The 20,837-nt window shown below is 54.1% G+C and overlaps 3 protein-coding genes across 3 annotated transcripts; 2 read left to right on the plus strand and 1 right to left on the minus strand.

Annotated features, from left to right (window-relative positions):
* Positions 1-1,233: 1,233 nt before the first annotated feature.
* On the minus strand, positions 1,234-5,623 carry BPIFB2 (BPI fold containing family B member 2). The gene is made up of 16 exons (XM_031591233.2): positions 5,602-5,623; positions 5,274-5,390; positions 4,938-5,037; positions 4,570-4,674; positions 4,346-4,480; positions 3,902-3,947; positions 3,705-3,765; positions 3,436-3,527; positions 3,155-3,331; positions 2,956-2,997; positions 2,702-2,866; positions 2,477-2,544; positions 1,990-2,035; positions 1,708-1,771; positions 1,537-1,613; positions 1,234-1,295 (listed from the first exon to the last, which is right to left on the minus strand). The coding sequence occupies exons 1-16, from the start codon at positions 5,621-5,623 to the stop codon at positions 1,245-1,247; spliced, it is 1,368 nt and encodes a 455-aa protein (XP_031447093.2). The 3' UTR covers positions 1,234-1,244.
* Positions 4,345-11,746, plus strand: BPIFB6 (BPI fold containing family B member 6). Its single transcript, XM_090152127.1, has 18 exons — positions 4,345-4,662; positions 5,457-5,957; positions 6,567-6,730; positions 6,833-6,972; positions 7,127-7,226; positions 7,510-7,614; positions 7,695-7,841; positions 8,239-8,302; positions 8,588-8,648; positions 8,916-9,007; positions 9,099-9,275; positions 9,373-9,426; positions 9,668-9,838; positions 9,991-10,058; positions 10,284-10,329; positions 10,999-11,062; positions 11,426-11,502; positions 11,615-11,746. Exons 4-18 carry the CDS (start codon positions 6,846-6,848, stop codon positions 11,651-11,653), a joined length of 1,392 nt encoding a protein of 463 aa, XP_090008253.1. The 5' UTR covers positions 4,345-4,662; positions 5,457-5,957; positions 6,567-6,730; positions 6,833-6,845; the 3' UTR covers positions 11,654-11,746.
* Positions 11,747-14,649: 2,903 nt separating this feature from the next.
* Positions 14,650-19,816, plus strand: LOC116227734 (BPI fold-containing family B member 3-like). The gene is made up of 16 exons (XM_031591211.2): positions 14,650-14,719; positions 15,017-15,136; positions 15,439-16,042; positions 16,355-16,459; positions 16,568-16,708; positions 16,845-16,908; positions 17,197-17,257; positions 17,469-17,560; positions 18,108-18,290; positions 18,364-18,417; positions 18,508-18,678; positions 18,939-19,006; positions 19,264-19,306; positions 19,385-19,448; positions 19,553-19,629; positions 19,781-19,816. The coding sequence occupies exons 1-16, from the start codon at positions 14,650-14,652 to the stop codon at positions 19,814-19,816; spliced, it is 1,953 nt and encodes a 650-aa protein (XP_031447071.2).
* Positions 19,817-20,837: the final 1,021 nt, after the last annotated feature.

Here is a 20,837-nt window from a genome sequence, read left to right on the forward strand (position 1 = left end):
GGACCTGTGTCACTCAGGGTGCCTGGGGCTGAGCTCTGAGCATCCATGTCCCAGCTCAGTGGTGTGGGTCTGGAAGTGCCAGCCTGGTGCCAGGAGGGGCTTAGGGCATGGTCACCCTGGCCCCTTGCTGCCAAGCTAATAAATGCTCTTCCTACTGCAGCCTATTCCTCTTGGGAAGCTAGGTTAAGATATATTAGTCAAGGAATAATGGCTGCAGCTCTACCAGCAAACTTTTATTAGGAACAGTTCCTGCTATTGCCAACCTCAGGCATTAAAATCATTAGTCAGGTCCCCAGGACGGGCATAGGAACCTTCAGGTTTTTTCCCTCCCTGCAATAAATCACACTGGCTTGTTTTGTTTCCTTTCCTATCCCCGACTCTCTGAAATATGAGGTTTTCAAGTGCTTTTCAGCTGTTCCAAAGGCTGGAAATGATGTGGACAGGGAAAGCAGATGGATGTGTAATTAACACAGCTCTGTGGGCTGGGTGCTGAGTGGTGTGGGCACTTCTCCTGGGCAGCACATGGGGACCCTTATCCTCCCACCCATCATAGAATCACAAGGTTGGGAAGGACCTACAAGATCATCTAGTCCAAAAATGACACCTGTGGCACAATGGCACGGGGTCTGAGTGGTGCTCCTGCCCATCCACTCTGCTACAGCTTTGCCAGAAGCATGTTGGAAACATGACCAGCTTTCAGGCTAATATTAGAAACCATTGTACAGATGATTGGTGATCTTTTTTTTTTTTCTTCTTTCTGGCTCAGCTCACCAGCTTTTTGGTTCCCATAGTAACACTAGAAGTGGAGGAATAGCCATGAAGTGTCTGTGGTGGGTAGGGGCGATGCTGTGCTGCATGGGGCTGCCTTGCATCCGCAGAAATTAGTGGAATTTTGATGCTCCCTCGGTGAAATCTAAGGGTTGGGCATTGGTGCTGGCGCTCACTGAGATGGAATTCATCCATCTTTTGGTACGTTGAGGGGGAAAATAGTCAATACCGTACAGGAGAATGCAATATTAAAGAGAAATGTTTAATTAAAGCACGGAATATTGTTACAATCCATCCTCCTTATGCACCAGGAATGCAAAGATCAGGGTTGGCAGAGGAGGAAACTAATGCAATGTTATCCTAAATGTGAGAAAGTGTTGTTTTACTGAAGAAATAAAATTCGTCATGTTTTGTACAGTGAAAATCCACAAAGCAGAGTGGTTTTCCACTGCTTTCACCCAAACATTGCGGCAGGTTCAGGCCATGGTGCTCTGCAGCTTCAGGTTGCATGGGACCAGGACGTAATCCTATAGACAGAGGGAAGCAGGCAGGGGCAGAGCACACCCTGCTCCTCCCAGGGCATGATTTTGGCTTGTGCTAATGTGCTTAGTGAGGAATGCTCATGCAAAGCAAGGGAGTGAGGTTGTGGGAAGGAGGAGAGGGCTCAGAGCAGGGAGAGAAGTCAGTCCTCTTTAAATCAAGTATGGCAGGAGCGGCTTAAACGCCTTGCTGCAGGGAGCTTTGCATTTTGCATGTGCTTCTCCTTACCTTGTGGATCACAACGCTGACGTCGGTGTAGGTGAAGCGGGACAGGTGAGGCAGGTGTACGCCTTCCCTCAGCACATCTGGGAGGAGAAATGGGGAAAGCAGACGGGGAAATTCCCAGCAGAGCACTGCCCTGTGCCCAGTGCTGCCTGCAGGAACATGCCCTCTGCTCACCATCCATCCATGCTGGCACCTGCTGGCAGACAGGGGCCAGGAACAGCTCCTCCAGCACTGCAGCCTGCAGGGTGAAACGGGGCAGTCAGCTCCAAAGGGAGAGGGAAAAGGCTGGGGCTGGCAGCAGTGGGTTCCTGCTGTGCTGCCATGAGCACTTTGAGCCTGCTGCTGGCCCAGCTGGGTGTCTGTGGTGTGAGTTGGCTGAGGATGGCTGGGCTCAGCGCAGTGCTGCTGGGGGCCTGACCACGTTCCATTTCCTGGGGGGGTTCTTGAGGCACCTACCGGCACCAGGCCCACATTGGAGGCAGCCAGGCTGAGCTCAGCATCCCTGCAAAACAAAAGGCAGCACAGCTGTTGCTCAGCAGCCCTTTGGCCCAGTGGCTGGGCAGTTTTCCTGAGGCACCTGTGCTCGGTGACAGGCAGAGGCTCACACACTGGGCAGTGCCTGGCCAGCATCTCCCTGCAGCCAGGCACCTCCCAGCTGGCAGTGGCACTGCCTTTGCCCTGCACGCAGCAGCATGGAGCTGGGGGTGCCTGGCCCCAGGGCTGCAATGAGGGTTTGCTGTGGGTCGTGGGATGCTCGGGGTGATGCACAGTGGCTGGGCACTGTTTCTGTTTTCCTCTCACCACTTCGTTTGGGCTAGAGCTACATCTGCAAAGCCAAGCTATGAGAGCTAAGGAATTCCCCGGACTGCTCTGCCTCTCCCATCCCATGCTATGGCTGTGCCATGTCCCCTGCAAGGCTGCAGAGCACAGCCAGGCTTGTTACTCTATTGCTGCTGTGGAGATCATCATCCGTGTGTCAGAGACGCTGAGCTGCAGTCCTGTGGTCACATCCTGCAAGGAGAATCAGAGTGAGCAAATGGTGTCACTCCGGATCGGAATGCTGGGGTACAATGAAGCTGTCTGCGTGCTGGCCCTGCAATGCACTGCTCACACCCTGCTCATGCAGGAGACCGATGTCACTGCTGTGCCCGCTGCAGTGCTCACTCACCGCGCTCACACTCAGGAAGCTCTGGAAATCAGGTGAACCTGCCCCAATGTGAACAGTGAGGAAGAGCTTCAGAGCTGCCCGGCCTTCCTCCAGCATCACCCGAGGAGAGCTTCGGAGCGCGGCGCTCAGCACGATGGGCAGGTCCTCATGGTACAGGGAGCCCACCTGCGGGGATGTGTTTGCAGCCTGGCTGTTCTGTGGTGAGGGGAGGGCAGCGGGGCATCACCCCATGGCTGCAGGACGCAGACACGCACCTGAGTGATCTTCTGTGCCAGCGTGGCAGTGGTCAGCATGCTCTGGAAGCAAAGTGCAGCCCATCAGCTGAGGTCAGAGCACTGGGGGTGATGTGGTGTGGCTCCCGGGGTGCTCAGGGACACAGCTCCAGGGGGTGGGGGCACAGCAACAGCAATTGCTGTCGTCTTGTCCTTCCCTCCTCCCTCGCCTGCTACTCACAGGGATGGTCATGTTGAAGGCTCCGGCCCTTTCCAGGGTGAAGTAGAGGCTGGTGTAGAAGTGCTCAGACAAAGCCAGGATGAGATGAGAAGTGCTGGAGCTTGCCAGCTCAGGCATGCTGAAGGGCACGGGGCTGACTGGCACAGGGACAGCTGCCCCCGCCACCAGGAATGTCGTCTGCAGAGACATGGGGAGGGGAAAAAGGGTTGGGGGTGCTCGGGGCATGCTGCACGAGGTGCAGTGTGCAGCATGGAGGTGGGTGCTGCAGAGCCCTGCTTTACCTGCAGGGAAAGGGCAATGCCCTGCTTGGAGAACACGGGGGCAGCCAGCGGCAGGTACTGGAGCTGGCAGCTGGGGGTGACGGGAAACAGCGCTGCAGAATGAGCAGAGGAACACTCAGAGGGGAGCAGAGGTGGAAGGCTGTGCCTGTGGCCCTCCTGCGTTTCCCAGAGGAACGGAATTCAGAGGGGGAGAGCAGGATTCATTTCTCATGATGTTCCGCCCTCCCCACTCCCAGATTTCTGGTGCCTGGAACTGCAGCACTGCTCACCTGTCAGCGACATTAGCTGCTCGTTTGGAAGGAGGAGCAACTTGGAGACATCCAAGCAAAGCTACAGGATAAAGAACAAACCCTGAGAGGTGGGAGATGAATGCAGGGGCTGCCAGCACTGTCCCTGGGTGCATCTGCTGCAGACCTTCCAGAACTTTGTCTCCTGCTGCCTCCTATCTGTGCAGATGTTCTCTTACCTTATCGACATCCACCTCTTTGTCCAGGATGGATCTGAAGGACTTGCTGGATGAAAACAGCAGAACAGAGGAGGTTAAGCAGCACCAGCTGGGCCAAGGGACCCAAAAGATGTTCAGAGATGTCATTATCATTACTTTCAATCATCTGTTAAACTGTGACTATAGTGTGGAACCCTACTTGTACTAAAAATGTTCCTGCTCAGTGCTTGGAAACATCTGTTCCTTTCTAAGAGAATGAAACTCTATTAAGAGAGAGGCGAGGACAATGCTGCAAACGGAACAAAGCTTCTGCCTTGAGGCTAAAGCATTTGTGTTAACCTCTGTAACCTTTTAGGTCAGCGATCAGCTCTCCCTCCTTTCACCTTCCCGCACAACAATGCTTTTTGCTGCAGAGTCTTTTCCCCTATTCACCCAACCCTGTGCCCAGGGAAACTTAGAGCCGACCTTTCTGCCTCCCTGCTGCTCTTTGCCCGCACGGTGGGTCTGCAGGCAGAGGTCAGCAGCTGCAGGTTGCCATCGGGTCCCATGTCCACGTGGAGGTCAGCCCGGATGGAGAGCCTCACCGGCATGGGCACGGCACTGCGGGGGGAGGCAGAGCTGAGGTTGCCCCATGGTGCTGAGCCGTGCTGTTGCCCCGCTGCCCCACACTGTGTGTGGATGTGACTCACTGCAGGGCTGCGATGCGCAGCTCCACCTCGATGCCCAGCCGCAGCCCGGCCTCTGGGATGATCGACAGCCACAGCTCAGCCACTTCTACAGAGGTAATTCTCTTCCTGCTCGAGGAAATGTGGTGTAAGGAGCCCCGTGCTGCTCCTGCCCCAGGGTGTGTGGGATTGGTGCATTGCACCTGAGGGTGGCACCGGGGCCGATGCCATCAGATCCCAAAGGAGGAGCCAGGAGCTTGCTTCTGTATAGATGTTTTAAACTTTAGTGTCAATTCTCAGGAGCTTTTTGGCTTTTTTTTTATTTTTATCTTTTTTACAAAACCTCCATGTGAAGCAGCAAAGCCCTGGGCGAGGCAGAGCCATGCTCTCACCTGCTGGGGTCTGCGGAGCCGAGGAACAGGTCTGAGGCTCTCCGGGCCATCAGGTCCCGTCTGAGGGCCACCTCTGCATGTGGCTTTGAGATTTCAGCAACTGTGAAACAGGGCAGACAACTTGTGAGATGCTCCCAAGCCTGTAATCCCATGCACAGGGATGGATGGACTGAAATCTGCCCAAGAGGTGCACCTCCCCCTCTTCCTAAACCCCACTATTATCAGATGATGGCTGAAAACGATCCAGTTCATGGCACAGCAGTATCAATGTCCTGTCCCACTGACTGGCAGGAAGGTCCCCCCCACCCTATTGCAGGCTGAGGGCTGCATACTTACGGTAGCTCAATCCCAAGGGTGTGAGGATGCCCCCACAGTCGGGGGCCCTGGTGGGCTGCACAGGCTCCAGGAGGGCCAGGATGGCACTCATGGTGCAGAGCAGGAGCACGGCACTGCCTGCAGGAGGGGGGAGTGAAAAGCATTTTGGAATTGCTGATATACCATAGGTTGTGATGCTCATAGGGTATAAAGAACAACTCAGTGAGTTCAGGCATCCCAGCATGTCTGTGTTAGCCTTAGCAGAAGAGGATTTCTGCTCAGCACCGATGCTCAGAGACCCCCCCAGGTACGTGCTCACATCGCTCTCACTGTGTGAATGCATCTTTACCTTTCCTGTTTGCTTTTCCCATCCTCCCGAGTCCGTCTGTGTCTTGCTGTGGCTGCAACAGGGGCTTGTGCTGGCTTTATATATCTGCCTAACTGGGGTTAGGGGGGCAGAGACTGGCAGAGAGGGCTGGATTGGTTGCGCTGGGCGGCAGGGCTTTGTTTTCTGTGCCATTTTTATTGTCTCCCATAGACCTGATTACATTGGCCATCGACCCAGCAGGGTGACATATGGAGCAGCAGGTGCTTGGGCAGCTTGCCTCCATTGTGGGGCCACTGAGAGCACAAAGAAAGGTCCCAGCTCCCAACTTGGAAGCACAGCCACTGCCGGAGGGGCTGCTCAACCTTACTGCAGCTTTGGTAATCCCAGCAGCACTGGAGATGTATTTGTGGTGTTACCATCATCTAGAGGGGCACAAGTGCATGGGGCTGAACTGGCAGGACAGGAGGGTGCTGTGGTGCTTACATGTGGGTGTTCTGCTCCTCAAGAGCTGCTCTGGACATGGCAGTCCTCGTGGAGGCTTATTAATGTGATGTCAGCTTCTAGCAGTGACTGAGCACGAAGGTGTCTCCCTGGTGTGATGGGATCCTCAGTGGGAGCCATCTATAAATCCTGTTAGATGAGATGTAAATCTCCCTGCCTGCGCTTAGAGCCACTGAGTATATCACGGCGGGAGGTAACGACAGATTAAGCCCCATGACATGTTTTATATGGAGATGAAGAGAAGAAATAAATTCTGTGATGCTGCAGGATCCCAGCAAGGCGGGCTCTGGGTGGCACAGGAACAGCTACAGCCTGCCTGGGGTTCCCCTCACTGCCCCCAGGTCTTCCCCTGGCACTTGCAGGAGCTCTGCCAATGTGGGGAGCAGGTGGCTCATCCCAAGGGACAGTCACACCCCGTCTGTGTCCCCAGAGGCACAATTCACCATCACCCTTCTCAGCCAAGCAGGTCGGTTTTTCTCTTTCAGGTGCCACATGTGAAGATCTGTGGGCCCTTCCTGAGTGTTGAGCAATAGTCAGGAGCTCCACCCTTCACCTGTAGCTCTGGTGCTTACCCTGACCTTCAGGTTACTGGTGAAATTATTTATGTTGGAAGATGGCAGAATCACCGAGGGATTAGTTTTCCATCACAGTAATTACCCAGCTCCTTAATCTGTTGTTTTCTCCTCTTTCTCAGCCAGGACTCTGTATATAAGGGCTGCCTTCAGCTGATTGCCTCTTTGTGTTCCTTCAGCCTCCAGAGCTGGATGCACGCTTTGCCATCCATGACCATGCTGTGGTACGTTTTGCTGCTGGGGGGCTGCCTGTCAGCATCACAAAGTTCTGGGGGCCCTGGGGCCATTCTTAGGATGGACGTTGGAACCATCAACCGTGGTAAGCTGGGGCAGGGATGCAGGGATGCGTGCTTGTTGCAGCAAGGATGTGTTGCCAAGCCTGTCCTATGGAGGTGATGAGTTCCCTCTGCTCCAGCACTGTCTCCCCTCCAAACTGGGGCATCAGTGCTGAGCCTCTTGTGTGAATATTCCAGCGATCTCCACCGTGCTGAATGAGAGTGATGTTCTCCAGAAGCTGGTAGAGGGAGCGACAAAAAAAAAGGCAGCCATGAAACCCATCAAAAGCATCTCTGGGTGAGTGATGCTCAGCAGCCTTTCACCGGGAGCCTGAATCTGGAAATCACAAAATAAAAGCAGAAGGTTTGGAAGTGTCAGCCCGGAGGCAGAAACAAATCACTCCCCGCTAACAAGCGTGATATTAAAGGTGGTGATTTTCCGCATGGCTGTGTCTGCAAAGGGGAAACTATAACTTAAAGGCAACAAAGCTTGTTGGCTCCTGCTTCCAGCTGGGGGGGGTGGGAGGGTTGCTTGTCCAGCAGTACCCCTCTCCCTGTGCTTTTCCTCTCTTTTCCCCCAGGCTGAAGGTGATGGAGCTCTGTGCCATGGAGGTAGAGCTGTGGCTCTCACCTGGTGTGGGGGTCTCTATGGCTGTGCCGGTCCGGATGACCCTCATGGGGAAAAGGTGGGGGAATGGCAACACACGGGGGCTGCTGGCTGCCAGGGGAGTGGCTTTCTTGCGCAATGATGCTCTGTCCTGTGCAGTTTTATAGGAGGAAGACTGGAGATCCCAATGGCTGCCAACCTGAGCACCAGCAGTCGGATGGTGCAGGACATGCAGGGCTGCCCCTGGCTCAGCACCAGGCACTGCCACGTGGCACTGATCCACAGCTGGGCCAACCTGCCCCACCGGTGAGGGGGGTCAGTGCCCAGGAATGGGGTCCTGCAAAGCTCAAGCTCTTTTCACTACAAATATTCATTTACTGAAGGTCCAGTTTTCTTCCAGTATGAAACCCCAGATGTTTTATGGTTGAATCCAGGCTGGCCCTACCTGTGTTACTCCATGCAGCACCCATTTTTGGCCAAAATCCTTGTAGAAGTGCTGTGATGCTTTCAGGCCTCGAGACTTTTAGCTTGTTTAAAGCCAAAAGATGGCATTCCTGAGAAAAGCTTCCCATATAGGGAAATATCTTCCGCTGCACACCATGCCAGCTGGGTGTCCTTAGCACCTGACTTCCTGGCGTTTCAGTCTGCAGTCAGCACACACTGCCTCACGGCTCTGCTGGCTGATGGTGTGTTCTCTGCCCAGCATGCTGCCCTCGATCATGAGCAAGTTCCTGGATAGCACCCTACAGAAAGCGCTGCATGGCCTGGTGAGTGCTGCCTGATGCTGCACAGCATCTCCTCGGTGTGCTCTTACTCCTGTTCCTGCTCTGCTGCTGCTCACTGCTCCAGTGGAAGTGAGTGGAAGCTGGTGGGTGTGTGAGGGGATGCTGGATTTGGGCATAACTCAGCCAAGGTGAGCCTGTCTGGGTGATTAGGAGCAGAGGGTATCAGTGCCTTAGGGCAGGAGCTGTGCAAGCCTGACTGCCACAGAGCTGTGTTCCCCCCTGAGCTGACGTGCACAGTGATGTCACAGCTCTCTTTTCACCCTCCAGCTGTGTCCAGCCATGGCCATGGTGTTCGACCTCGTGAATGCAAAGTTTGCCACCATGATGTGTAAGCTGGCACCTATCCACGCGTCCACCCACCTGTCCACCTCTCCATCCACACCCCCCTACCCCTTTAAGCCCTTGTGTCCATCCAACCCACACCTGGGTCAGACTCAGGTCACTCCCCAGTGGGGCCACATGTGTGCCCCTGTTCAGGCCTGGGAGCACATGGCACCACCTGGCATCACCAGCGCTGGCAGGGAGGGAACAGCATGGAGCTGCTGTAGTGCTGCCAGCATGGCTCTGCTGAGCCCCCCCCCCCACCTTCCTGCAGATGCAATCCCTCTTGGGAATGCTGGGATGCTCCGATATGCCCTACTGAACCCCCCCATGGTGAGAGAAGCTTTCATCCAGCTGGAGCTGAAGGTCAGATGCACCTGGTCCACTGTGCACAGCCCAAATACAGACCCTGGCAGTGGACCTGTGCTGACATGGCCCTGTCTGTGGGTCCTTTCAGGCCACTTTCCGCAGCAAGGAGGGAGAGGAGGTTGCCCTGCACTCAGAGCTGCCACTTCTCACTTCCCTCCCACTGAAAAGGGAAGCAGCCACTCAGCTCATCCTGGCTGCGAGCTTCCTGAGTGCCGAGCTCTCCATCATGCAGGCATTCTTCGGCCTGAACATTACCAATGGCATGGTGGGGTAACACCATGAGGCTGCTGCCTTCTGCAACCCCTCCCCACGTTGATCCCCCTGGCTGCATGTCTTACATTCCTCTGACACTTCCTCAACAGGTTCTGGGGCTTGTCCCACTGGTGACCACGATGCTGGGAGCCCTCATTCCTGAGGTGGGTGGACTTCATGCAGTCCCGCTGCTCTCTGGCCATTTCAGGCCATTGTGGTGCAAGTCAGTTTGGTGCTTTTTGTGTTTTATTAATATGAATAACACTGATGAGCAGCGAGGACCACCTTGCCTGGTCACCATGGGCTTTGGTGAATAGTCCTGATGCTCAGCAGTCACCAATGCAGTCCCCAGGGCAGAGAACTGGGAAGGAATGGGAATGTCACCCTCTGCTTTGTTTTCCCCAGATCTCCAGCACGCTGCCTCCATCACAGCCAGTGGTGATTGAAATGCGAGAGACGCAGCCCCCGCTGGTGACAATAACCCCAGAGAAAAGCACTGTGCACCTCTTCAGCACTGCCGAGTTCTGGGCTTCCAGTCCTGGCTCTGCTCCTGGATCCCTCTTTGTCCTGGATGTGGTGAGCTGAAACCTTTGGCAATGTTGGTGGGATTTGGTCACTACTGCAGAGGGGCAATAGGAGGTGTGAGTGAGGGGCTGGAGCTGCTGCTGGGGACCTGCTTACATGCACACGTATCCCATAGGGGACCTGCTCCCCTTTTCTCCCTGCAGCACTCTGAGCTGGGTGTGCGGTTTGCTGTCGCAGAAGAGAGGCTGCAGTTCTCCCTGACGCTGCATAGGTAACAGCACAGGTCTGACTGACCAGTGTCACCACCAGCAAAGAGACAATGCTGCAGTGGGGCAGTGATGCTGGATATGTCTCGCACCTCGCTGGTGCACTTCCATCTCTCCTCATGGGTTTGTAGTGGTTGATACTAGCAGCTATGGGGGTCTTGGAGGAGTGTGACTGAGGATGGAGGGGTGCTGCAGGGCAGGGCAGTGATCCCATGCTCCTGTCCCTACAGCCTGTCCCACGTGGCTGTGGTGAACTCCTCCATGGGCACATTCAATGTGAGTCCTGCAGGGTGTGGGCACAGCTTTACTCTGTGGGTCTGAGCTCTGCTGGGCTCGAGCAGGATTCCCTCCCCAAAACCCGACCCCATTTCTTTCATTATTAATAACAAACGTATAACAACACTAAAGAAAGCCAAATGGAATGCTGAGGATGAACGTTTCAAGGGAAGATGTGGTAAACAATAAAAGAACTCTCAAAACCATTTGCCCGTGAGCACAAATGCTCAGACCCTTCTCCCTACTTGCAATGCACTCTGTGCATTCCTGGGAGGTCTGGGCCATAAATGACAGCTGGGCTGCCCCACGCCATGCGTGCTGGGTGCTCAAGTGCCCAAATCCTGCTCCAACCCCATCACAGCAGCAGAGCCACACGGGGGGTGGTGGTAAGCAGGGTCTGTCTGTCTGTCTGCATGGGGCTGGGTGGTGAGGAGGAGGCATCGGGTGCCCACAGTGCTGCAGGTGTGGGGAAGGAGAGACTTTCTGACAGCTTGTAGTGAAATTTAGAAATTCTCAAATGTTCCCATTCATCTTGGGGTAGCGGGGGGGGCTGTGCAATTTTCCTGTGATTTGAGGCTGCACCGGGGGAATTAATGGAGGGGAGCCTGACAAGTACGGCTGCCGGCGTTCGGAAAGATGGGCCACGTCCATCACCACGCTGTGTTCCAGGTGCTGCCGCTGAGAGGAGTCCTGGCAGACATTATTCATGTGGCTTACGTGCCATCCATCAACAGTAAGCATGCTATGGCTGCAGTGGAAGGCTCGCGTTCTGCGCAGGGAAAATGGTCCTCATTTCTTTGCCAATAGAATAGAATGTTGTTGTCTGCTTTTGGAAACGGCACTGGCTGGCTGGCATTGCCCTTGGGGGCAGGGAGTGATGGACCTGGGAGAGCTGCTGGTGGGGCAGTTATCTCATGGCAAATAATCATTAAAGCGGCCTGCCATAGAGTATCCATTCATCTGCTGAACTCCTACGGAAAGTGTGCCAAGGGATGGGATCTCATTTGTGCTGCTGTACCCAACACAGCATGCCAGCACTGCCTGCTGTCCCCTGGGTCTGGTCCCCACATTCTGCCCCCTCCACCACCTCTTGCAGGAGCACTGCGAGGAGGGGTCCCACTGCCCCCACTGCTGGGCACCCTGTACCAATTTGTGGAGCTCAGGAGGATGCAGGTAAGCACGGCATGGGGACTCAGGCACCCTTGGTGGCTGAGCCCTCATCCTCCAAACCCATTGCAGTGGAGTGATGGAACTCTGCCTGTTGCTTTTTCTCTTTAACCTGCAGGATGGGCTGGTGCTGGATGTGCCTGTGGTGGAGCCATGATGTACAGGGAGGGATGGCTGCACCTGTGGATGGGAGGGGGCTGCTCTCCTGGGGGTTTCTTGCTCTCCCCTTGGCTTTTCAATGTTTTGACTATCTGAGCTAAAATAAAGACAGCATGTTGCCTAGTGATGGACTCCGGTACTGCTGCCAGAAGGGGTGCAGGTTGGATATTAGGGGAAATTTCTTCTCCAAAAGAGCAGTGATGCACTGGCACAAGTTGCTCAGGGAGGTGGAGGGGTCACCAACCCTGGAGGTACTCCAGAGCCATGGAGCTGTGGCACTTTGGGATGCTGTCAGTGGGCAGAGTGCACTGGGTTGTGGTGTGTTTTAGTATTTCAGGAGCACCTCCTGCCACAGCCATCGGCTGCAGTGCAGGTATTGATTCTGAGCGTATCGCTCACTTATTGCTGGATAATTACGTGTCATTAGGAGGTCAATAAACAGCTTCGATCCCCATTTCATCGAACCGACGTGAGTTGAACATTCGTTCCCGGTGGCAGGTGGCTGGTGTGGAACTAAGATTGTATTTGGAAAAAAAAATCATTGCTTTTAAAGAAATTGTCCCAGAGGTCACCGCGCTGCAAGGCTGGCTCTGAAAACCCCATTTGTTTTCCCCTGCGTGGTGCTGGGTGCTTGGGAGGAATGGTCTCGGTGCAGTGGGGCAGCAGTCACAGCTCCCTGTGAGGATGGCTGTTATGGTGCTGTTACAGTTCCTGCCCTCCTCAGTGCCATGTGAACATTCCCAAGGCCAAGCCCATATGAAAAAAGCAGAGAAAAAGCTTTTCCTTATTGTTCTTGAGTTAGCTAATACAGGACCAAAGCCTTTGGGTTTGGATTTCTTTAAGATGAAATACAGATCTGAATGTAGCTCTCTCCAAGGAGAAATCAGAGCTGTGCATCTCAAGTGGCACCCATTTAGCCTGCCATAAAGTGTGTCATGCAGTGCCAGGCCATGCTATCACGTAACCCACTGCAGCCTGGGATGGCTGCTGGCTGCAGCGCAGAGCCATTGGGCCCCTTCCTGATCTGGGAACAATGCAATTCCCTCTGTGCTGGGGCAAAAGGGAAAGGGAATGAGGGCCCTCGCCCCATTGGAGAGGGGAACCCATGTGCTGACATCAGCTCCATCATATTGGGATACCCCAAATCTGTTGCAGTCTCAACAGCCCATTTCCCCACAGTCATGGTATTGCCCACCTTCAGGTGAAGCCTGCTCTGCTCACATCAAGATCTCCAGGGCTGGTTGGGGCTGCTGCTGCCCACCCTCACCTCTCATCTCCCCTCTGATCCAGGTGTCAAAGCGATATTCATCCTTTTTCTTCTCCCTTTGTTCTGCTTTACTCTGTGTGTCTGACTTCCCATGCTGATTTGGGTTCTGCTTTGAGAATCGTTTTGGTGAGTGCTGGACCTTGAGATGTCATTCCCTTTCTGGGAACCTGCGTTGGTTTATCTAAAATATTTGGTCATCAGAGACCTCTGCGTTCAGCGGTGCGAAGCCCCGTTGCAGTCCGGTCTGAAGGGTCACTGCACAGCAGCTATTCCCAACGCCCAGCACCGCGTGTTGACCATCATTGGGTCTTTCTTTACGGTCAGTCAGCCTTCCTAGCATGATTGATTGCCAAAGAGTGAAGCGGTTCAGGAGGGATGACAACGTGATACCATCTTGTTAACACTCTCTTCCATCTTATCAAATGCCACAATCTGGCAGTGACAGCCTGGCTTTGTGCTCTGGGGGTGTCTGACCGATCGGGTTGCAGCACAGTGACAGCTCCATAAGTACTTTGGCATCTTTGTCATCCCCTCCTTGGCCCCTAGCTAAGGTATTTCTTAAAGCTGGAATTAACGTGTGACAGAAGCTGGCTAATCTCCTGGAAATACTTATTTCCAAGTTTGCAGAAAGTATTAACTCTGAGCAAGCATTTTTTCTGAGCTATTACTCCTCCATGCTGGGGATCAGCCCATCTAACCACGTCCTTAATCATCACAGCAGCGAAGTGAATAGTTCACAGCTGTCCCCTGGGCTGGGCAGTGTGTCCTCTGCCAGGGACAGGATGCAAGGTGCAGGCCTGCAGTGGGGCTGTGTGGGTCTGCAGCCCCCAGAGAGGGACTGTTCTGTGCTGCCCCAGAGCTGCTGCTGTGGTGCAACTCAAGGAGCAGCTCCACAATGCTGGGGCCAGGAGCGAGGGGATAAGGAGAGAGCCAAGGTTACTGTGGGTACACATGGCATGTGTTTTTCTCCCATGAAAGCTCGTCTCACCTCCAGTCCTGCAGCACGTGGAGGTAGTGATGGGCACAGAAGTGATGTCTGAGTCTGCAATCGGATGGAATCTACAAGCTCAGGGTATCCACAAAACCACGACGCCTCACCCATATGCCCTATGGTGGTGTCACTACTCCCTGCCAATTCAATGCCTCCTTCTGCTCAACTACTAAACAGGTTCTGAGCCATTCTGTTGGTAAGTGCTGTGTGAAGTCACAGGCTGTAGGCACATTGGGTCTTGCCTTGCAGGCATGGTGAATACCCAGCTGTGATACCAGCCCCATGGACTGCCATGGCACGGGGATGGGTGCTGTATGGCTTTTCCTTCAACATCCCTAACACATGACATGTACCCACTGCATGGCTACCTGATGTTTTGACACAGCTTTCAGTCAAGGCCTTAATTTCAGATGGAAAAAAAGAGTGTTTTACCTGGGGCTGACTTCACAGCCACGTCCACATCTTGATACAGCCCCAAACCACACTGTTCTACCCCAGCAGCAGTGTATGCACATCCCATGAGCACTGGCACCCAGTGTTGGACTGACTTCTGCTGCTACACCTATTGGTCGTTGCTCAATTCTTTACCCAACTCCTAATATCTGTAAGGAAATATTTGCAGTGGGAGTCACCAGAAACCATGTCTTGTTTGTTCTGCTCCCCGCTAATTATTCTGGATGCCCTCGGTGACATCGTTTGCCTCATTCCTGTTGAAAAGTTCTGTATATAAGGATGCATGCTGTGGGTCGTCTGCAGAAGGCAGGGACAACGGCTGGAGACATCCTTGCTCTGCAGAGATCAGTCAGGTAAGAGCAAAATTATTTCTCAAACAGCACGCTCTTAGCTTCTGCTTCTGCAAACCCCAGTTCTTCCCAAAGGAGAGGCCTTGATGTTAGCTTATGACTGTGAACTTTTTAACAAAAGCTTATTCTTGCTTGCTGCAAGAGGTGGAGAGGTACCAGGAGCTTTCTCTCCGCTTTTGTCTTTCCTGAAAGGCATTTCTCCTTTTCTATCCTCCTTCTTCCTCCTGTTTCCTGCAGCCATCAGCTGGTGCTCACTGTCCAGCACTACACTGATGGCAACTGCTTCCTCCACTTAACCAGGACTGAAGATGGGTGTTCTCTGGGTGGTTTTCCTCACTTGTGGCCTGCTCACCTCTTCTCACGGACTTCCTGGGAGCGTCCCGGTGTCTGCCAGGGTGGATAAAGATGTGCTAGAAAGTGGTAAGTGTTTGGAAGATACAGGATTTATCTTCATTTTGAGACCGCTTCTGCTCTTTCTGTCACTTGACCACGTTCGGAAAATCAGAATCTGGCTCAGATCTGTTCAGGCTGCAGTGACAATGCATTGATAAAGCACTTTGAACGTGGCACTTAAGAAGCTGTGCAGAGGCTGGAGCATCACCCCTGTTGTAAAAAGGAAAGGAAAAGGGGCAGAGATGAGGAGAAGGATCAGCCAGGCTGACACAGCATATTTGTGTGCTGGGTGTGCATGGCTCACAGTGACCTCTCATCCATTTCTTCAGCCATTACAGGGTCACTAGCCAATGGCAACCTTCTCCAGGGGCTACTGGGTGGTCTGCTCGGCCCTGATGGACTTCTTGGTGGTCTGCTAGGCCCCAATGGACTTCTTGGTGGTCTACTTGGTGGCAATGGACTTGTCGGTGGTCTTCTCGGTGACAACGGACTTGTTGGTGGTATCCTAGGTGGTGATGGACCTGTTGGTGGTCTTCTTGGTGGTGATGGTCTTGTGGGTGGTCTCCTTGGAGGTGGTGGACCTGTTGGTGGTGTCCTGGGCGATGATGGTCTTGTGGGTGGTCTTGTTGGTGGTGATGGACCTGTCGGTGGTCTCCTTGGAGGAGATGGACCTGCTGGACCTGTCGGTGGTCTCCTTGGTGGTGATGGACCTGCTGGACCTGTCGGTGGTCTCCTTGGTGGTAATGGACTTGTTGGTAGTCTCCTTGGTGGTGGTGGACCTGTTGGCAGTCTCCTTGGTGGTGATGGTCTTGTGGGAGGTCTCCTTGGTGGTGGTCTCCTTGGAGGAACCGGTAACCAGGGTCAAGGCTCACTTCTTGGAGGAGGTCTCCTCGGCAAGGATGGTCTGCTGGGCACCGTGCAAGGACTCACAGGGTGAGTGAGAGTGGTAGATGTGTTCCCAAGCAGCGCTCCATCACTGGCCATGCCTGTGGTCTGGACATGGCACTTACCTTCTCCTCTTAGGGAGAGTTCATAAATGAGGGTTGAGAAGTTGGCAGTTTCTGCCATGAGGCTGCATGTGTCTATCATGAGCTGGCCTTGGCTGAAAGGGAGCCCCACTGTCCCAGGGTGCAGGGGAGCCCAAGATTACAGCTGTGTGACCACAGCACTGGGGGCCGAGAGGATCCCAGGGAAGTAAGGAGTAGCAAATATGTTATTTACTGCCCTTCCTTGTTCCAACTCCAGGCTGAGAATTGTGAACATCACTCTCCCCAAAATAACTCTGCGCTTCCTGCCAGGCATTGGTCTCCAGCTGAATATCTACACCCAGCTGCTGATAGATGGCAATGGGTAAGGAGCATTCACTGGGGGCATAGCTCAGAGCAGGGGCTGCACCATCTTGTTGGAAAGCAGATGGCTAGAAAACACCTCTGAGATGTGTCCCCTTGGGCTGTGCAGCGCTGTGGGCAGTCTGCTCCAGCTCCAGGTGGAAGCAAACATCACTGCAAGAGTGCGGCTGGCCCAGGACAAGTCGGGGGCTCTCAGGCTGGTGGTTGAAGACTGCAAGACCCTTCTTGGAGACATCAATATCCGTGTTGGGTAGGTCTGTAGGGGAGTTTGGGGTGATATTTAGGCACTGATGTACAACCCTGGATGGTGCCTCTTGTTCAAAGTATACTTATTTTTCAACTGCTCACCTTCATCCCATTTTGTTTCCTATTTTCCTGTTACCCAGGCCCAAAGTGCCACTTGTGGAAAAAACCCTAAAGAGCGTCCTCGGGAACGTGCTGCCCAGGCTGGTAAGTCTGGGCGAGGAGTGTCACAGTGGCTGTGGGTGGCAGGGCTGTTTGCACAGCTGCAGGTTCACCTGGGACACCCAGCCCCATTGCCTCCATGGCCCCTGGAACGTGAGCAATGTACTCATGTGATGGCCCCTGTACACCCGTGGCAGTGGCAATGCTGAGCCCTGCACCAGACCCATGCAAGCCCAGTGTGAACAGAAAGGGGTGATGAGGCCCCAGCCCTGGTGACACCATGCAGCCCTGCTGCTGTGCGCTGGGGGCCCTGACACCCCTCTGCCTCCCCAGCTGTGCCCCGTCGTTGACACCGTGCTGGGCGTCGTGAACTCATTGCTGGGCTCTGTCACCTGTAAGTGCTGGTGGTCCCCTCCTGTCCATGTGCCCCACTGAACTCTGCCCTGCACTTAGCAGTTTTTGCTGCAGAACAGTGCTCATAGCCCCTTGTCTGGCTGGGCTGGCTGCAACCAGGGGCTGCCTACAGTACGGGGTCTTTGGAAACCACAGTACTTGTGGGCAGCTCATCCTTGCAGGTTAGAAGATCTCCTCCTTGTATCTTGCAGCCGTGCTCCCTCTGGGAGCTCTGGGAAACCTCCAGTACACTCTGTCCTCTCTTCCCATCATTGGCGACAAGTCCATCCAGCTGGATCTGAACGTAAGTGCTGCCTTTGAGTTATTGGATTTGGGCAATTGACCTCTGCGGGGTGGCTGCTTGTGGAGGACTGCTGGATCCCAGTTCTATGGTAAGGTGTTCACAGAGCAGCACAGCCCAGCCAGCTCCGTGCTCCTGCCACCGCTGGGTCTGTGTCTGTTCCATATTTGCTAATCCTTGAGGGCAGCATGAGTCAGACCGGCTGGACGCTGGCTAATTAAGTGTGATTGCAGCACTCACGGTGTCGTTCATTAGAAAAGCCCCATGTTAGCATTTTGTACAAGAGCAATGGGTCGCCATTTATACAAAGGTTCCATTTGTAATTGGTTTGTAAAAGTTGGGTATGTAATTAATAGGGATTATAATTGCACAAGAAGGATTGTCAGTGTGCCTTACTGATCACAGTGCTTTACACAGACAGCTGCAGCCAATGCGACCACTGCCCGTGCCAGAGCAGTCAAAAACAGCAGTGCATTGATTATCGGGGTGCTGATTAATGACACGGGTGGCACCGCTCATGCCAACCTCCTGCCCTGCTCTGTCCCTGCAGCTCCTCCTCAGGGACGCAGAGGGCAATGTGGTGGAGCCAGCAGGAGGTCTGTCGATGCCCGTCACTCTGCCGCCAGCTGTGGGTCCTGGGACACAGCTGGGGCTGTCGCAGGGCGTGCTGGGTGCTGTGCTGGCGCTGGCACAGCGGCAGGGAGCCTTCAGCATGGACATCTCCAGCTCGGCGGTGGGTTGGGGCTGGGATCAGGGGAGCTCCCACTGCCCCCTGCCTGGACTGACCTCCATCACCGCTCCTACAGGTGCCCAACAGCATCCCGCTGACCACCTCAGCCCTGCTCTCAGCCTTCCCCCAGGTCAGCCCCCTTTGTATTATCCGTGATATTTGTGTTTCTGAAGCCCCAATCCCAGCTGTGCCAAGGTTCTGATGGCTTCTCTCCCTCCAGCTCAGCACCGTATTGCCTGGGTCGCTGCCGCTGGCACTGCGTGTGCGCCTGGCTGACACACCTGTGGTGGCCCTGAGGGATGGGAAGGCCACTGCCACTCTGCGAGCAGCCATCGATGTCCTCGCACACCGCCCCGGCTTCCCTCCACAGACCCTCTTCAGCCTGGACTCGGTGAGTGCCCTGAGCCACCGCCTCCCCTGCACACTGGGAATGCACTGCCTGGTCCCACTGTTGTGCCCGTAACCACGCAGGTGAAACTTTTAGGGAATCATTCTGAATCCTGGGGGGATATCTGTGATGCCGTCTGTCCATAAAATGTTATTTCTAAGCACAGACAGGTGTTTTTTTTTTCCTGGCCTGAGTTACTTCCAAATGTTCTGGGTTTTGTCTGAGGGGAAATAACTCTTTTTCTTCAATTGTCACAATGGCAGGACATTGTTCTGGACATCACCCCATCCGTCTCTGGCGGCCGTCTGCGCACCACTCTGGCTGTGGACAGGTAGAGCCCTGCTGGGGGCACGGAGGCTGGGTCTGACCATGGGTATTGGGGCTGTGATGGGGGTGTGAAGCTCTCAGAGCTGCCCCAGATGAAGAGCTTGCCTGAAGTCAGGAGACACTTTTGAAGAAATTGAGTTGTTTTCACTGTACCTTTGCGTGGTTAGGACAAATTCTGGACCGAAAGGGGTGTGAGCACTGATCAGAACACTCAGCGGCAGCCGCTCTGGTGGCATTCCTCCTTGTTTTTATCTTTTGCAGAGTCAATCTCAGACTGGCATCCTCGCAGCTCGGCTCCATCAATGTAAGTACACGGGGCAGAGCTCAGTTCTCCCAGCACCACCACCACTCCAGCACTAACTCATACCTCCTCCCACCGCAGGTCTCCCAGCTGGAAGGATGGGTGAAGGACATCCTTGCAGCTGCATACGTGCCTGCCATCAACAGTACGGCGGGGGTGAACCCCCCTTCCATGCCCAGCCCATAGCCCCGTCCCCAGCTGGCACTTTTGGGGTTTCATCTCTGATGAGCTGCTCTCTTGGCCTTGCAGATGCTGTAGGTATGGGGATCCCGCTGCCCAACATTTTCAACACCAGCTTCGAGAATGGCCAGGTGGACGTGGCTGATGTAAGATTTACATTTCTGCTGGCCCCATCCTGAGGAGCTGCTGTTCCTCCTACGGGGCTTCCCTGTGCAAAGATGCACTGGTCAGGTATAGAGAAGAGCTGGGGAAACCCAAGGGAGAAAAGTGAGTCATTTTTGTCCTTTTTCCTGGCAGAACACTTTTGTGATCAACCAGAGCAGAGAGCTCTGAAACCAGCTCATATGTGAGGAACCTCCACTTCACTCCTGGAATGAGACAGATGATTTCCCACAGAGCCCTGGCCATCCCCAATTGCTTTGTTTTTATTTTCTCCTGAGCACCACCTCAGGTTATCATCACAGCCCCAGAGAGAGGGCTGCTTCTGCTCTGTCCATCCTCCTGCAGCCCAAACTGTGGTATGAAGATGCTGCTCAGCTGCTGGATGTCAGGGGGGACTTTCTGTGGCCAATTCTAACACCCAAAGTCTGGAACCGCAGCTGTTGTTTAGGCATCAGTGTTGCTCTCAAATTGCTCTTTCAATAAAATCCTTCACTGCGTCAATGTTTCTTCCTGAATATTCATTGGATGTGAGTCTCCAGCTGCCAGAGCCCATTAGTCTCTGCAGTGCCCTGCACCATATGGCCACAGAAAAGCAGAGTGGTTCGAAGAGGGGGCCTTACCCATGGCAAAGAATTTGGTAAGCTGGCATCTTGGGGAACACGTTCCTGAAGCTCAAGGCTGTGGGCAGAGGCAGGGAACAGGGCTGAACCTGGATGGCAGAATAGGAGCAGAGCAGGTAGGCTGGGAAGGAGTGCCACCACTTGCCTTTGGAGCCAGACATGAGCTGAGCTCTGCGTTCCCACTGCTTTTGTTTCTGGATGTATTTTGCCACCATTACGTAAGATGCACTGGATAGCTTTAGCTGGGGTCTGAGCAATGTATTTTATCTTGGATGGCATTAGCCTCCAAGGCACCAGGACAAAAGAACTCCTGTGATCCGTGGGCTGACACCCAATCTGTGCTTCTCAGTGTGAGGGCACTTTCCTGTGGCTGCAGAAATGCATTCAGGGCTGGGGCAGCTGCACGGGTTGGGAGGGTAATCCTGGGGAGCTCCTTTAAAGGAGCTGAAATGTCTCCCAGGGTTTGTCTGGCTCCTACCCATGTGCTTGCTGGAAAGCTAGGCAGGGCTTGAAAAATCACCCGCAGGTGTGTGTGGTTTGTGTCTGTATCCTGGTGTAGGTGTTGGCTGGAT

This window comes from Phasianus colchicus, chromosome 17, assembly GCF_987193195.1.
Source record: "Phasianus colchicus chromosome 17, bPhaCol1.hap1.1, whole genome shotgun sequence".
In the NCBI taxonomy this organism is placed as follows: Eukaryota; Metazoa; Chordata; class Aves; order Galliformes; family Phasianidae; genus Phasianus; species Phasianus colchicus.

Coding starts and splice junctions, on each gene's coding strand:
- BPIFB2 (XM_031591233.2), bottom strand. CDS start 5,623: ATGGGAAAAGCAAACAGGAAAG. Junction 5,038..5,273: donor ACCCTTGGGATTGAGCTACC/GTAAGTATGCAG, acceptor CCTGTTTCACAG/TTGCTGAAATCTCAAAGCCA. Junction 3,948..4,345: donor AGCAGCAGGGAGGCAGAAAG/GTCGGCTCTAAG, acceptor GTTTTCATCCAG/CAAGTCCTTCAGATCCATCC.
- LOC116227734 (XM_031591211.2), top strand. CDS start 14,650: ATGCTGTGGGTCGTCTGCAGAAGGCAGGGACAACGGCTGGAGACATCC. Junction 19,307..19,384: donor CGCAGCTCGGCTCCATCAAT/GTAAGTACACGG, acceptor CTCCCACCGCAG/GTCTCCCAGCTGGAAGGATG. Junction 19,630..19,780: donor GCCAGGTGGACGTGGCTGAT/GTAAGATTTACA, acceptor TTTTCCTGGCAG/AACACTTTTGTGATCAACCA.
- BPIFB6 (XM_090152127.1), top strand. CDS start 6,846: ATGCACGCTTTGCCATCCATGACCATGCTGTGGTACGTTTTGCTGCTG. Junction 7,615..7,694: donor ATGACCCTCATGGGGAAAAG/GTGGGGGAATGG, acceptor TGTCCTGTGCAG/TTTTATAGGAGGAAGACTGG. Junction 9,008..9,098: donor TCATCCAGCTGGAGCTGAAG/GTCAGATGCACC, acceptor GGGTCCTTTCAG/GCCACTTTCCGCAGCAAGGA.